This window comes from Oncorhynchus mykiss, chromosome 9 (assembly GCF_013265735.2).
Source record: "Oncorhynchus mykiss isolate Arlee chromosome 9, USDA_OmykA_1.1, whole genome shotgun sequence".
NCBI classification, from domain to species: Eukaryota; Metazoa; Chordata; class Actinopteri; order Salmoniformes; family Salmonidae; genus Oncorhynchus; species Oncorhynchus mykiss.
In genome coordinates, this window is record NC_048573.1 from 41,935,590 (window position 1) to 41,951,324 (window position 15,735).

At 41.8% G+C, this 15,735-nt stretch overlaps 1 protein-coding gene across 1 annotated transcript in view; it reads left to right on the forward strand.

Moving 5' to 3' along the window:
- Positions 1 to 15,735, forward strand: part of LOC110532108 (tyrosine-protein kinase SRK3) — a 21,776-nt gene continuing 6,041 nt past the window's right edge. Inside the window, exons 1-3 of the mRNA XM_021615726.2 lie at positions 1 to 933; positions 12,538 to 12,659; positions 15,494 to 15,660. Of these exons, the coding sequence (XP_021471401.1) occupies positions 587 to 933; positions 12,538 to 12,659; positions 15,494 to 15,660 (636 nt within the window). The 5' untranslated portion in view covers positions 1 to 586. The remainder of the gene's footprint in view (positions 934 to 12,537; positions 12,660 to 15,493; positions 15,661 to 15,735) is intronic.

Here is a 15,735-nt window from a genome sequence, read left to right on the forward strand (position 1 = left end):
AAGGGCGTATATATATGGGCATATAGGCCTACCCTCTGCGTTGTTGATTTAACCGCCAAGCAGGAGCAGTGGGCAGACAGGTTCACGGATGTAGGAACAGCGGGAGCTGTCGAGTGTTCCAAACCAAAACCCTGGGACTATAAGCATGTCGTGGTCCTGGCTCAGCAAATGCAGTTCAGGTGTTGACCGTATTCCAGAGAGATGCGGTATTTGGTTATCATTCGTTGGAGGTCAAGTATAGGTAGGGGTATTTTTTTAGGCGTACTTTAAATGAATCAAGGATCAATGTGGGCATGGATATCGTCTCCTCTCCCGACAATATATCGTTTCCGCATTCACGCAGCCATCGGTATTGTGTCCCTGATTAATCGCAACACAAAACCGGTTTCTCCTGATTGTCAGCCTAACTATCGCTGATGCTGCACTATGCTTGTTGTGAAGAGAGAAAAGGGAGATCGAAGACGTCTCGAAACTGTAGGCTAAAAGGCGTCTGGCGTTCCTAAACAGGCATATTTTATTTTCGCGTCGAATTTGTCGCGGTTTCCTTCAAAACCCTGGGATACCTCGGCGTTGCTATTGGTTTGGGATGGAGGGTTGTTGTCGTTGTTGCATGCCATGTTGTAGTCGGCTGTGGAACTGGATATGGCCCGAATTCCATTACCCAAATATCACCCGATCAGCCGAAATCCCCACTATTTCAGGTGATATCCGTGCTCCGTCCCCCAAGAAGAAACCGACTCAGCTCTATGCGGCTCTGTTTGATTTCGAAGCCAGGAGCGAGGAGGAGCTGACTATCAAGGAAGGTGACAAGCTGTCGGTAATAGAAAAGAGGGGGGATTATGTGCTTGCCAAGAAACTTACCGGTTCGATGGAGTCCGGACTGGTCCCAGCTACTTATGTGGCCATTCTACAGGACGAGTTTGCTAATCACAAGTGAGTGGCGTTTTGTGTGAGCTGGAGCAACCTCAATATTGTTTCATTCATAATATGCTTTTGAAATTTCACCATGTCCAATATATTGTGTAGGATCATGTTCATCAACTATGTCTACCAGGCTTATCAAGAAGGTAGGCTATCTTCAACACAATGTTAATTGAGCCTGCAAAAACACGATTTGGCCTTATGATCATTCTTTCAAATTGTCCTTATTGAATTTGAATAACGCCTGTGTTGACAGAAGTGTCAATGCAGCACCCATCCCTCCCTTCCCATTCACTACTGCACAGTGCACAACATTGTAGTGCATAACAATCACACTGTATTAAGTTTCTGTAGAACTATGTGGCTACACACATTGTTCCTGCTTTTGTGGTCAGATTGGTGCAAGTGCAGCCAAGTTGTAGCTTTATTAAGAACTACGCTAGGTACAGCAGTCGATACACAACTTTTGGCAACTATGGTAAGCGTTCCACTCAGCTCACACCCACACCTGACCGTTTCAGGTGAAACCTGACCATGGACATGTGCATAGGGTTTGCTGAACAGCACAGGCGCACCCATTCTTGATAATAAATGTGAATAGCCTTCCTTACTATTTGGCTAAAGTCTAGCCTATAAACCACACCTACTTTTCCACTCAAAGCAGCTAGAAGGGTGTTTTCACACACAGACCTCTATTTAAAGTGAACTCTGGGGTAAAATAAAAAGCTTAAATAACTCTTGTCTTTGTATTCACACTGTCCTTGTCTTTGAATGAGGACTCAACTCTTTTGCCAGTTCATGTCACCTATTTTGTGGTCTGAATCCTCTTTGCATTCACATTGAGAAACTAACCAATATATTTTTCCAACGTTCACTCAATGCACTCTGGGTTTTTCAAATCAAATTTTATTGGACGGACACATATTTAGCAGATGATATTGCGGTGATGATATAGCGAAATGCTTGTGTTCCTAGCTCCAACAGTAATATCTAACAATAAACAACAATACACACATCGAAAAAGTAAAATAATGGAATTAAGAAATATAAATATTAGGATGAGAGATGTTGGAGTCCGGAGTATAAATATTATATACAATACCAGTCAGAGGTTTGGACACACCTACTCATTCAAGTGTTTTTATTTTTTACTTTGTTCTACATTGTAGAATAATATTTGGGTTAGGCGAATGCCAGGAGAACGCTACCTGCCTGAATGCATAGTGCCAACTGTAAAGTTTGGGGGAGGAGGAATAGTGGTCTGAGGCTGTTTTTCATGGTCCGGACTAGGCCCCTTAGTTCCAGTGATGGGGAGATATTAATGCTACAGCATACAATTACATTCTCAACGATTCTGCGCTTCCAGCTTTGTGGCAACAGTTTGGGGAAGTCCCTTTCCTGTTTCAGCATGACAATGCCCGTGCACAAAGCGAGGTCCATACAGAAATAGTTTGTTGAGATTCGTGTGGAATAACTTGATGGACTGCACAGAGCCCCTCCCCCAACCCCATTGAACACCTTTGGGGTGAATTGGAATGCCAACAGCGAGCCAGGCCTATTCGCCCAACATCCGTACCCAAACTCACTAATACTCCTGTGGCTGAATGGAAGCAAATCCCAGCAGCATCTAGTGAAAATCCTGCCTCCACCATGCTTCACCGTAGGGATGGTGCCAGGCTTCCTCCAGACGTGACGCTTGGCGTCCAGGCCAAAGAGTTCAATCTTGGTTTCATCAGACCTGAGAATCTTGTTTCTTCTCCCCCGATTGCTCAGTTTGTCCAGGTGGACAGTTCTAGAAAGAGTCATGGTGGTTCCAAACTTCTTCCATTTAAGAATGATGGAGGCCACTGTGTTCTTGGGGACCTTCAATGCTGCAGAAATGTTTTGGTACCCTTCCCCACATCTGTCCCTCGACACAATCCTGTCTTGGCGCTCTACGGATAATTCCTTCAACCTCATGGCTTGGTTTTTGCTCTGACATGCACCGTCAACTGTGGGACCTTATCTGGACAGGTGTGTGCCTTTCCAAATCATGTCCAATCAATTGAATTTACCACAGGTGGATTCCAATGAAGTTGTAGAAACATCTCAAAGATGATCAATGGAAACAAGATGAACCTGAGCCCAATTTCGAGCCTCATAGCAAAGGGTCTGAATATTTATGTAAATAAAGTATTCCTGTTTTTAATACATTTCCCCAAATAATCTAAACTGTTTGTCTTTTTTTATGGGCTATTGTGTGTAGATTCCTGAATTTTATTTAATCAATTTTAGAATCCGGCTTGTAACGAATACTTTTTTCCGATGGCACTTTGTATTTATGGTACCACTCAAAAGTTTGGACACCTACTCATTCAAGGGTTTTTATTTTATTTTTACTATTTTCTACATTGTAGAATAATATTGACGACATCAAAACTATGAAATAACACACATGGAATCATGTAGTAACAGAGAAAGTGTTAAACGAATCAAATATATTTTAGATTCTTCAAAGTAACCACCCTTTGCCTTGATGACAGCTTTGCACACTCTTGGCATTCTCTCAACCAGCTTCATGAAGTAGTCACCTGGAATGCATTTCAATTAACAGGTGTTCCTTGTTAAGTTTAAGGAGAAATTACACAAATTATGTGTTTGAGCCAATCAGTTGTGTTGTGACAAGGTAGGGGCAGTATACAGAAGATGGCTCTATTTGGTAAAAGACCAAGTCCATATTATGGCAAGAACCACTCAAATGAGCAAAGAGAAACATTCCTTTTAAGACATGAAGGGCAGTCAATCTGGAAAATGTCAAGATTTTTGAAAGTTTCTTCAAGTGCAGTCGCAAAAAGCATCAAGCACTATGATGAAACTGGCACTCGTGAGGACCGCCACAGGAAAGGAATAGCCAGAGTTACCTCTGCTGCAGAGGATAAGTTAATTACAGTTACCAGCCTCAGAAATTGCAGCCCAAATAAATGCTTCAGAGTTTCAGTAACAGACACATCTCAACATGAACTGTTCAGAGGAGACTGTGTGAATCAGGCCTTCATGGTCAAATTGTGTCAAAGAAACCACTACTGTAGAAGAAGAAGAAGAGACTTGCTTGGGCCAAGAAATACGAGCAATGGACATTAGACTGGTGGAAATCTGTCCTTTTGGTTTGATGAGTCCAAATATGAGATTTTTGGTTCCAACCGCCGTGTCTTTGTGAGATACAGAGTAGGTGAACGGATGGTTTTCGCATGTGTGGTTCCCACCATGAAGCATGGCGGAGGTGTGATGGTGTGGGGGTGCTTTGCTGGTGACACTGTCTGTGATTTTTATTTAGAGTTCAAGGCACACTTAACCAGCAGGGCTACCACAACATTCTGCATCGATATGTAGAAAGCTGCTTAGTGGGACTCATTTGTTTTTCAACAGGACAATGACCCATCACACCTCCAGACTGTGTACGGGCTATTTGACCAAGAAGGAGAGTGATGGAGTGCTGCATCAGATGACCTGGCCTCCACAATCACCCAAATTCAACCCAATTCAGATGGGTTGGGATGAGATGGACCACAGAGTGAAGGAAAAGCAGCCAACAAGTGCTCAGAATATGTTGGAACTCCTTCATGACTGTTGGAAAAGCATTCCAGGTGAAGCTGGTTGAGAGAATGCCAAGAGTGTGCAAAGCTGTCATCAAGGCAAAGGGTGGCTACTTTGAAGAATCTCAAATATAAAATATTTTTAGATTTGTTTAACACTTTTTTTGTGGGGTTACTAAACTCAGCAAAAAAGAAACGTCCTCTCACTGCCAACTGCGTTCATTTTCAGCAAAGTTAACATGTGTAAATATTTGTATGAACATAAGATTCAACAACTGAGACATAAACTGAACAAGTTCCACAGACCTGTGACTAACAGAAATTGAATAATGTGTCCCTGAGCAAAGGAGGTCTTAATCAAAAGTAACAGTCAGTATCTGGTGTGGCCACCAGCTGCATTAAGTACTGGAGTGCATCTCCTCCTCATGGACTGGACCAGATTTGCCAGTTCAGACAGATTTCCCAGATGTGCAAGTTCCCAGACATTTCTGGGGGGAATGGCCCTAGCCCTCACCCTCCGATCCAACAAGTCCCAGTGTAAACGCAATTTTTTTTCCGGCAATAAACGCGAATCCGACCATCACCCCTGGTGAGACAAAACCGTGACTTGTCAGTGAAGAGCACTTTTTGTCGGTCCTGTCTGGTCCAGTGACAGTGCATTTGTGCCCATAGGCAACGTTGTTGCCGGAGATGTCTGGTGAGGACCTGCCTTGGAAAAGGGATGTTTCTTTTCATATGTGTGTGTGTGTGTGTGTGTGTGTGTGAGATATACACACACACACACACACACACACACTGGGGCAAAAAAGTATTTAGTCAGCCACCAATTGTGCAAGTTCTCCCACTTAAAGGTGAGAGGCCTGTAATTTTCATCATAGGTACACTTCAACTATGACAGAAAACAATTAGGAAAAAAAATCCAGAAAATCCCATTGTAGGATTTTTAATTAATTTATTTGCAAATAAGTATTTGGTCAATAACAAAAGTTTCTCAATACTTTGTTATATACCCTTTGTTGGCAATGACAGAGGTCAAACGTTTTCTGTAAGTCTTCACAAGGTTTTCACACACTGTTGCTGGTATTTTGGCCCATTCCTCCATGCAGATCTCCTCTAGAGCAGTGATGTTTTGGGGCTGTTGCTGGGCAACACGGACTTTCAACTCCCTCCAAAGATTTTCTATGGGGTTGAGATCTGGAGACTAGCTAGGCCACGCCAGGACTTTGAAATGCTTCTTATGAAGCCACTCCTTCGTTGCCCGGGCGGTGTGTTTGGGATCATTGTCATGCTGAAAGACCCAGCCACGTTACATCTTCAATGCCCTTGCTGATGGAAGGAGGTTTTTCACTCAATTTCACGATACATTCATTCTTTCCTTTACACGGATCAGTCGTCCTGGTCCCTTTGCAGAAAAACAGCCCCAAAGCATTATGTTTCCACCCCCACCCCCATGCTTCACAGTGGGTATGGTGTTCTTTGGATGCAACTGTCCTCCAAACACGATGAGTTGAGTTTTTACCAAAAAGTTGTATTTTGGTTTCATCTGACCATATGACATTCTCCCAATCTTCTTCTGGATCATCCAAATTCTCTCTAGCAAACTTCAGACGGGCCTGGACATGTCTGGCACTGCAGGATTTGAGTCCCTGGCTGCGTAGTGTTACTGATGGTAGGCTTTGTTACTTTGGTCCCAGCTCTCTGCAGGTCATTCACTAGGTCCCCCCGTGTAGTTCTGGGATTTTTGCTCACTGTTCTTGTGATCATTTTGACCCCACGGGGTGAGATTTTGCGTGGAGCCCCAGATCGAGGGAGATTATCAGTGGCCTTGTATGTCTTCCATTTCCTAATAATTGCTCCCACAGTTGATTTCTTCAAACCAAGCTGCTTACCTATTGCAGATTCAGTCTTCCCAGCCTGGTGCAGGTCTACAATTTTGTTTCTGGTGTCCTTTGACAGCTCTTTGGTCTTGGCCATAGTGTAGTTTGGAATGTGACTGTTTGAGGTTGTGGACAGGTGTCTTTTATATTGATAACAAGTTCAAACAGGTGCCATTAATACAGGTAACGAGTGCAGGACAGAGGAGCCTCTTGAAGAAGTTACAGGTCTGTGAGAGCCAGAAATCTTGCTTGTTTGTAGGTGACCAAATACTTATTTTCCACCATAATTTGCAAATAAATTCATTAAAAATCCTATCCTGATTTTCCCGATTTAAAAAAATTAAATAAAATAAAAAGTTGTATTTATTTTTATTATTATTATTTATTTTTTAATATATATATTTTTTTTTCTTTCTCATTTTGTCTATCATAGTTGAAGTGTACCTATGATGAAAATTACAGGCCTTTCTCATCTTTAAATGGGAGACCTTGCACAATTGGTGGCTGACTAAATACTTTTTTGCCCCACTGTACGTACGTACGTACATACATACATACAGTTAAGTCGGCAGTTAGATTGGAGTCATTAAAACTCGTTTTTCAACCACTCCACAAATTCTTGTTAACAAACTATAGCTTTGGCAAGTCGTGCATGACAAGTAATTTTTCCAACAATTGTTTACAGACAGATTATTTCACTTATACTTCACTCACAATTCCAGTGTGTCATAAGTTTACATACACTAAGTTGACTGCTTTTTAAACAGCCTGGAAAATTCCAGAAAATGTCATGGCTTTAGAACCTTCTGATAAGCTAATTGACATCATTTTAGTCAATTAGAGGTGTACCTGTGGATGTATTTCAAGGCCGACCTTCAAACTCCGTGCCTCTTTGCTTGACATCATGGGGAAATCAAAAGAAATCAGCCAATACCTCAGGAAAAAAAATTGCAGACCTCCGCAAGTCTGGTTCATCCTTGGGAGCAATTTCCAAAAGCCTGTACCACGTTCATCTGTACAAACAATAGTACACAGGTATAAACACCATGGGACCACGCAGCCGTCATACCACTCAGGAAGGAGACTCGTTCTGTCTCCTCGAAATTAACGTACTTTGGTGCGAAAAGATCAAATCAATCTCAGAACAACAGCAAAGGACCTTGTGAAGATACTGTAGGAAACGGATACAAAAGTATCTATATCGACATAACCTGAAGGGCCGCTGAGCAAGGAAGAAGCCGCTGCTCCAAAACCACCATTTAAAAAAAGCCAGACTACGGTTTGCAACTGCATATGGTGACAAAGATTGTACTTTTTGGAGAAATGTCCTCTGGTCTGATGAAACAAAAATAGAACTGTTTGGCCATAATGAACATTGTTGTGTTTGGAGGAAAAAGGGGGAGGCTTGCAAGCCGAAGCACACCATCCCAACCGTGAAGCACGGGGGTGGTAGCATCATGTTTTGGGGGTGCTTTGCTGCAGGAGGGACTGGTGCACTTCACAAAATAGATGGCTTCACGAGGAAGGAAAATTATGTGGATATATTGAAGCAACACCTCAAGACATCAGTCAGGAAGTTAATGCTTGGTCGTAAATGGGTCTTCAAAATGGACAATGATCCCAAGCATACTTCCAAAGTTGTGGCAAAATGGCTTAAGGACAACAAAGTCAAGGTATTGGAGTGGCCATCACAAAGCTCTGACCTCAATCCCATAGAACATTTGTGGGCAGAACTGAAAAAGCGTGTGCGAACAAGGAGGCCTACAAACCTGACTCGGTTACACCAGCTATGTCAGGAGGAATCGGCCAAAATTCACCCAACTTAGTCTTCCAGGAAGCACGTGGAAGACTACCCACAACTTTTGACCCAAGCTAAACAATTTAAAGGCAGTTCTACCAAATACTAATTGAGTGTATGTAAACTTCTGACCCACTGGGAATGTGATGAAAGAAATAAAATCTGAAATAAATCATTCTTTCTACTATTATTCTGACATTTCACATTCTTAAAATAAAGTGGTGATCCTAACTGACCTAAGACAGGGAATTTTTACTAGGATTAAATGTCAGGAATTGTGAAACTGAGTTTTTAAATGTATTTGGCTAAGGTGTATGTAAACTTCTGACTTCAACTGTAAGTGGGTAAAACAGTATGTAAACATTATTTAAAGGGACTAGAATACCATTTATTAAAGTGACCAATGTTCCATGACTATGTACATAGAGGCTGCTGCCCTCAGGTGCATGGGAGAGTAACTGAGTGGTAGCCGTCTCGTGACAGTGACTAAAGTTCAGTGCAGGGTACTGGGGGGGGGCAGCTAGTGGTGACTATTTAACAGTCTGATGGCCATGCACTAGAAACTCCAAACTGTAGGACAAGCCATTCCATCAGCATGTGTTATTGAAATGCTACAGTAGATATACCTACTTACATTTTGGACGCTAATAAATTGCATTTAGTTACAAGATGAGACATATTTCTAATCAGAAGATCCAGTACTATTAACATGAAACTATTATTGTTAACAGAATAAATAGTAGAATACTAACTCCAGATTAAATAATGCTGTAATTGAAAATTGTACAGCCAATTTAGGCTATTGCTCCTTTAAGAGGTAGAATTGATTTTGTACTTTTGATTGTAATTCTCACCAAACATCTTAAACTAGTCAAACCCCACAATTGAATAAGAAGCTTTCTTAGCCTATAGATGACATACTGTTCACACTGCACAAAAATTAAGCTCCACGTCAAGTCCCCATGAGTGACAAAACACTGAGCCAATCATGGCACAACGCTCCGTATTTTCTGCTGGCTTTGCCCCACCACCACAGAAAGCACTGCGCTAGGCTGAAACACCTGCATTTTGGAGCTGCCTTACTCAAGAAAACAAAAAAAGAGACCATGTTTGTATGTGGCTTTCTTAACTCAATGATTAATATATTTTTTAACTTTGTTTGCAAACTGATATGTGACACGTATTCGTTTCTTCAATTGATAACATGCATTGGTCAAAACTCTTCACACATACTCCACTACCTGCTAAACTATATATTTGCAGCACGTTTTCAAATGCCAACACGTGTTAAAAACACATTCAAAACAGAATGATGGCAAATGTCGTACATTTTTGTAGTAACCAGATTGAAACAGAGAATCTCACGAGAATATTTAATCATTCCAAACACAGCTGATTGCAATTTCAGCTGAAAGCCTACCCCAAGTGTCCTGCAGGGAGAGGGAGACAAGTGTGGAGGACAAGGAGAGGAAGACCAAGCGCGGTGGTCTCTGAGATAAGGGCCACAATTAATGACCATGTTGTAAACCATGCTCTCTTTGAGAGAGGCCGGTTGAAGGGTGCAACCAAAATTGCAGCGTTCAACAGTTGCATCAATCGTACAGACTTTTCGGCAAAACAACAGGTGATATGTACGTCCTTCAATTGAACTACATACAGTGCCTTGCGAAAGTATTCGGCCCCCTTGAACTTTGCGACCTTTTGCCACATTTCAGGCTTCAAACATAAAGATATAAAACTGTATTTTTTTGTGAAGAATCAACAACAAGTGGGACACAATTATGAAGTGGAATGACATTTATTGGATATTTCAAACTTTTTTAACAAATCAAAAACTGAAAATTTGGGCGTGCAAAATTATTCAGCCCCCTTAAGTTAATACTTTGTAGCGCCACCTTTTGCTGCGATTACAGCTGTAAGTCGCTTGGGGGTATGTCTCTATCAGTTTTGCACATCGAGAGACTGAAATTTTTTCCCATTCCTCCTTGCAAAACAGCTCGAGCTCAGTGAGGTTGGATGGAGAGCATTTGTGAACAGCAGTTTTCAGTTCTTTCCACAGATTCTCGATTGGATTCAGGTCTGGACTTTGACTTGGCCATTCTAACACCTGGATATGTTTATTTTTGAACCATTCCATTGTAGATTTTGCTTTATGTTTTGGATCATTGTCTTGTTGGAAGACAAATCTCCGTCTCAGCCTCAGGTCTTTTGCAGACTCCATCAGGTTTTCTTCCAGAATGGTCCTGTATTTGGCTCCATCCATCTTCCCATCAATTTTAACCATCTTCCCTGTCCCTGCTGAAGAAAAGCAGGCCCAAACCATGATGCTGCCACCACCATGTTTGACAGTGGGGATGTTTAAAGCTTGGGAAATCTTTTTGTATCCAAATCCGGCTTTAAACTTCTTCACAACAGTATCTCGGACCTGCCTGATGTGTTCCTTGTTCTTCATGATGCTCTCTGCGCTTTTAACGGACCTCTGAGAATATCACAGTGCAGGTGCATTTATACGGAGACTTGATTACACACAGGTGAATTGTATTTATCATCATTAGTCATTTAGGTCAACATTGGATCATTCAGAGATCCTCACTGAACTTCTGGAGAGAGTTTGCTGCACTGAAAGTAAAGGGGCTGAATAATTTTGCACGCCCAATTTTACAGTTTCTGATTTGTTAAAAAAGTTTGAAATATCCAATAAATGTCGTTCCACTTCATGATGGTGTCCCACTTGTTGTTGATTCTTCACAAAAAAATACAGTTTTATATCTTTATGTTTGAAGCCTGAAATGTGGCAAAAGGTCGCAAAGTTCAAGGGGGCCGAATACTTTCGCAAGGCACTGTATCACAGTACAATACAGTATGTTCACACTTTTACATGTACTGACATTTTGAAATGTATTGGTTTGTTTTTGTTTTTCAGTAGGATCCAAAGGTTGCCTCCCACATTGGCCCCGATAATACAGAGGCTCATTTTATTTTCTGGATGACCTGCATATTCGACTTGTGCCAGCGGAGGAGAGGGGAGCAAGAAACACCCCTACCTTTTTGTTGTGTTGGATAATGTGGCATTCCACTACTCTGTGGCAGTCAGACTGGTTTGCTGCACATCCCAGAATGTCAATACTATTCCTGCCTCCATACTCCCTGTTCCTAAACTCCTCTATGGGGTTTTTCTCTGCGTGGAGGTGGAAGGTTTATCACCACCATCCAGATGCCCTTGCTGGATGCAATGAATGTGGGGTGTGGAGACACTTCTCCTGAAGACTGCCAGGGTGTGGAGACACTTCTCCTGAAGACTGCCAGGGTTGGATTAGACATTCCAAAAGATACTTTCCAAGATGCTTCGCCAGAGAAGACATAAGATGTGATGTTAATGAGAACTTGTGGCCAAATGCAGGAGAGCGAGAACTAGATCTGTCACAGTACTGTATTGTATGAGTGATTATACTATACATGTTGATGTAATTATTAATACAGCCCTGGAATTTTGTTTTGTTTCAACTCTTTATTTTTCACAAGTAAATTACCATATGCAAAGATATAGAACAAAAATAAAGGCTATTGAAGCAAATTGCTGTATTTCCGATTAATTCTTTTTACATATATTTTAGTACAGTCAAAGTGAAAAGGTGTTATTCTTATTTTATACCGATTTGTGAAAAATTATTCAAACTTCAAAGAAAAAAGTTGATTTATTTAATGCTCCCTGTTAGTGTTTTTTTTAGGTCCGTGTGTTATGAGTGACAATGTATGCTTTCTGAGTGAGAATTGTTGCCAGTGTTATGATCGAACAAGCTTATTTTGAGACATGTATAAAGTGTTTTGGTGGTTTGAGTGAGTTTGAGGTGAGATTAACTGTTTGGCCAAGATGCATATTGGTAATGCAGACTGGGTGAAGAGTTTTGAAAAAGTGGCTTCAGTATTGACCGACGCTTGTTAGCAATTGAAAAATACTGTAATGCCAAAATAACATGTAAAACAGGCAAGCTAAAAATGTGGGGCTCAAAACGGGCGGTGCTCTGCCCTACCTGCCCTGAATGACAGGTCGCCACTGCTCATACCCAAGAAGACTTGAGGCTGTAATTCCTTAGTAAAGGGTCTAAATACTTATGGAAATGTGTTATTTATTTTATTTAAAAATAATAAACAATTACACGAACTGCACCGAGTTCACACAAATTGGCTGAAAGGGACAAAGTGTGAAACCACCTTAGCCTACCTCATGTGCAGCCTGTTGTGTGTGTGTGTGTGTGCGCGCGCGCTCTCTCTTGTCTGCTCGTGTGCAATTGTGCATGTCTCTTTAAAAAAAAAAAAAAAAAATGTAAGTCTGTGACTGACTGTCTGCATCGTTCCCTGTCTGTCTGAGGTGGTACTATGGGAACATTAACCGGGTGAAGGCGGAGAAACTGCTCCTGGCCTCTCAGAATAAGGATGGCTCATTCCTGGTGCGCATCAGCGAGAGCCACAGCGACGAATACACCATCTCAGGTAAGCCAATATTGCATGGTAACATGATAATTACTTTATGTTAACATATTAAGTACATATTAGTTTCTTTTGGAATTCATTAACACAAGCGCCATAGGCACCATATGGTAGCCTACCCACTCTGTTGAATTCATTGTAGTAAATACCAGAAAGAGCCCATTGTTACCCATAAAGATCCTATTCGATTGCATTATTTAAGTGATAATGCCCGAGAAGCCGGTGTTTGTTGAATATATTGGCACGGGTGTTCCGGCCACTATATCCAACACCGGCTTGGAGGGCATTATCACTTTTAAACAACGGGTTAACAACATATTCAATAAACAGATCTACATATTTTCATTAAATGTTATTTTGATTTAATTTATTCATACTATTTCATCCTTCCACAAAGATATAGTCCTGACACGAATCTAGGGTTGCTAGAGACGCGACCCAGTTGTTTGTTCTTTTTGTTCTATATCTATGGACGAGACCCAGTCATTCGTTCTAAATGTTCCATTGCCATCCTGACTCGCAACGTTCTTATACCTGGCCCTGCTTTTACAGTCACGTCAAAAAAAGTGCAGCCAGAACAAAAGCAAAGTAGCTGCATTTGCATTTGTTTAAGCTGTTCCCTAGTTAAGATTTACTTGGGTACCTCCATAACAATGAACTTATAATGTGACTTTGCCTGGCAGAAAAACAATTGCTCTCTTGTCAAGACACTGGTCAGACAAAAGAAAGACAATCCATGACATTCATTTGAGCTGATTTTAATAAATGAAACCTGTATCTTTGTTATCCGCCACAGCTGACATACAACAAGTAGCTATGTCACATTTATCTGTCGGAGTCTGCTACTACTTCTGCTGCCCTGCTTCAGCCTTTTAGGTGTTGATGGTGCTACAGTGTTCTCTTTGTTTTTGGCCAGGATGTTGTCAGTGACGGACGCCAGTAGCTATGGAGCGAACCTTCGCACCGATGCCCTCTCACTGACATAATCTCCCTCGCTTCTAAACCAGCATTGGCCAGTTTCTGGACTGTCGTGGTCCTGATGTTGTGATTTGTGTATGCCGTTGTTCCTGCTGCCCTGCAGATCTTGGGTAGAGGTGCTGCCATAGGTCACGCCCATTGGCTCTGACGTGTGCCAGATCGAGTCCCGGATACACTCTCCTCTCCTTGGATGGAGATAAAAAGGCAAGGCCGTTCTCCGGGCGTTTCGATAGGTATTTCTCCAGTGATGACACCGGACATAGTGGGTTCCCTGGCTGCTCGAACATGAATCCCCTCTTGGACTCCCTGCCCCTCTCCCTTAGGTCCAGATTCTTTGTGGCCTTGTTTTATGTGAAAGTGGCGTATCTGAGAGAATGTGTTGTTATATTGTTTTCCAGTAGCCTAATTACGAGTGCAACTTAGAAATAACACAAACAGGCTATGAACAACATACCGTAGACCGTTCTCGTCTGTTTTTACGAGGAATGAGTTTGGCTTTTGTCTGTTCCCCTCTTTTCCTCTTCGACCCAGATGTAACTGGAGGTCAAACCACACTTTCTGGACCAGACCCCTTGGTGTACCGGGATTCAGAGCCTGGGAGTTTTGGAGCTGGGCCATGTCTTTTATCAGTGATGGGAGGGTGGCTGTTTGTGATATGAATTCCTTGCCGCCTTAGCTGTTTGATTTTGCCCAGAAATGCATGACTCGAGGTGGTAAATTCAGTATCCTTCATAAGGCACAAGTTGCAACCGATGGGTGGGTCATTTAGAAACCGGTTGAGCCCACTACGGAGTGCCAGGTAGCTACTTATGCTGTACGGCTCCCCATTTCATACATTTCCATAAAAGTGTCGGAGGATGTTCAACTCTTCCTTAGTGACAGTTTTGTAGTCAACAACGTTTTCTTATTCTCTGCTATCCAGCCCTCGAAGCAACACACAGCCCATTTTGTATTCTGAACTGTGTTTTTTCCGTTTGGGCTTTTCTCTAGGTCATTCAATGCAGTATCCTCCAAATCTGCATGCCTGGGTATTATTGCCATCTATTTTTCCCCATTCATCCATAGTCATGCCGCCGAAAAGATCAAAAGTTTTCGCAACAAAGTATCGATTTAGCCAGTCACTTAAAGTGTTGTATGCTGCTATGACAACCAGCTCAATTTGCTGTCAGTGTCGTTCGGACACGTTCACTTTAGATGGGACGGTGGAGATTGCAATTCAATATTGACAAGGTTGGAGAGACAGAGCAAGGTTTATACAAATCTCTGCTGTTGAAAACCAAATGGGAGGAGATGTCTAGATGCTTTTTATAGTGCAGATCAAGTTCATACATTTACTGGCAGGGTTGATGAGACCGTGGATTGCGCATTGAGATGGAACAGAGTAAATTTCATAGATTTAGCTGGTGGTAACTTGTGAAATAGACACCGGTTGGAATGCGGTTTTAACCAATCAGCATTCAGGATTAGACCCACCCGTTGTATAATACATTACATTAAACGGAGTTCTAATATGTCATTCTATGCTGTTATCCCACCATTCCTTATTAAATCATCTGAAAATACCAGTGGAAACCATGGTGTAAAAGGACGTGCTACCGTTCATTCACCAGTGGGTGGCAATGAAATACTTCTTTAGTTGCAAATCTCCTATGTCTCATCACCCACTGTACTGTAAAAACTGAGAGAGCAATCTCTAAGTCAATATGTCAAGTTGTGATTAATTTGGTCGTGTGTGTGTGTGTGTGTGTGTGTGAGACATGTACAGTTTAAAAATAAATGCTTTTGGAGTTTGTCACCACTGTCTTTGAAATGTGTAAAAAATATTTTAAAAAGTCTAATCATGTTGGTCTTGTCCATAGGCAGAAACAATGGGAAAGTCTTCCATTTCAGAATCCAGCGTTCATTGATTGGGGCATACTTTGTGTCGGACAAGATTTCCTTTGCCACTCTGGAGGAGTTGATCCGATACTACCAGAACAACTCCAGGAGTCTAGGAGTGCATCTGGATGAGCCATGTGCGCAGCAGGTGGGTGTGTGTGTGTACCAACCAACTCTCTCACACACTTACACATTGTGGATACCATTCACAATCCAGTTATTT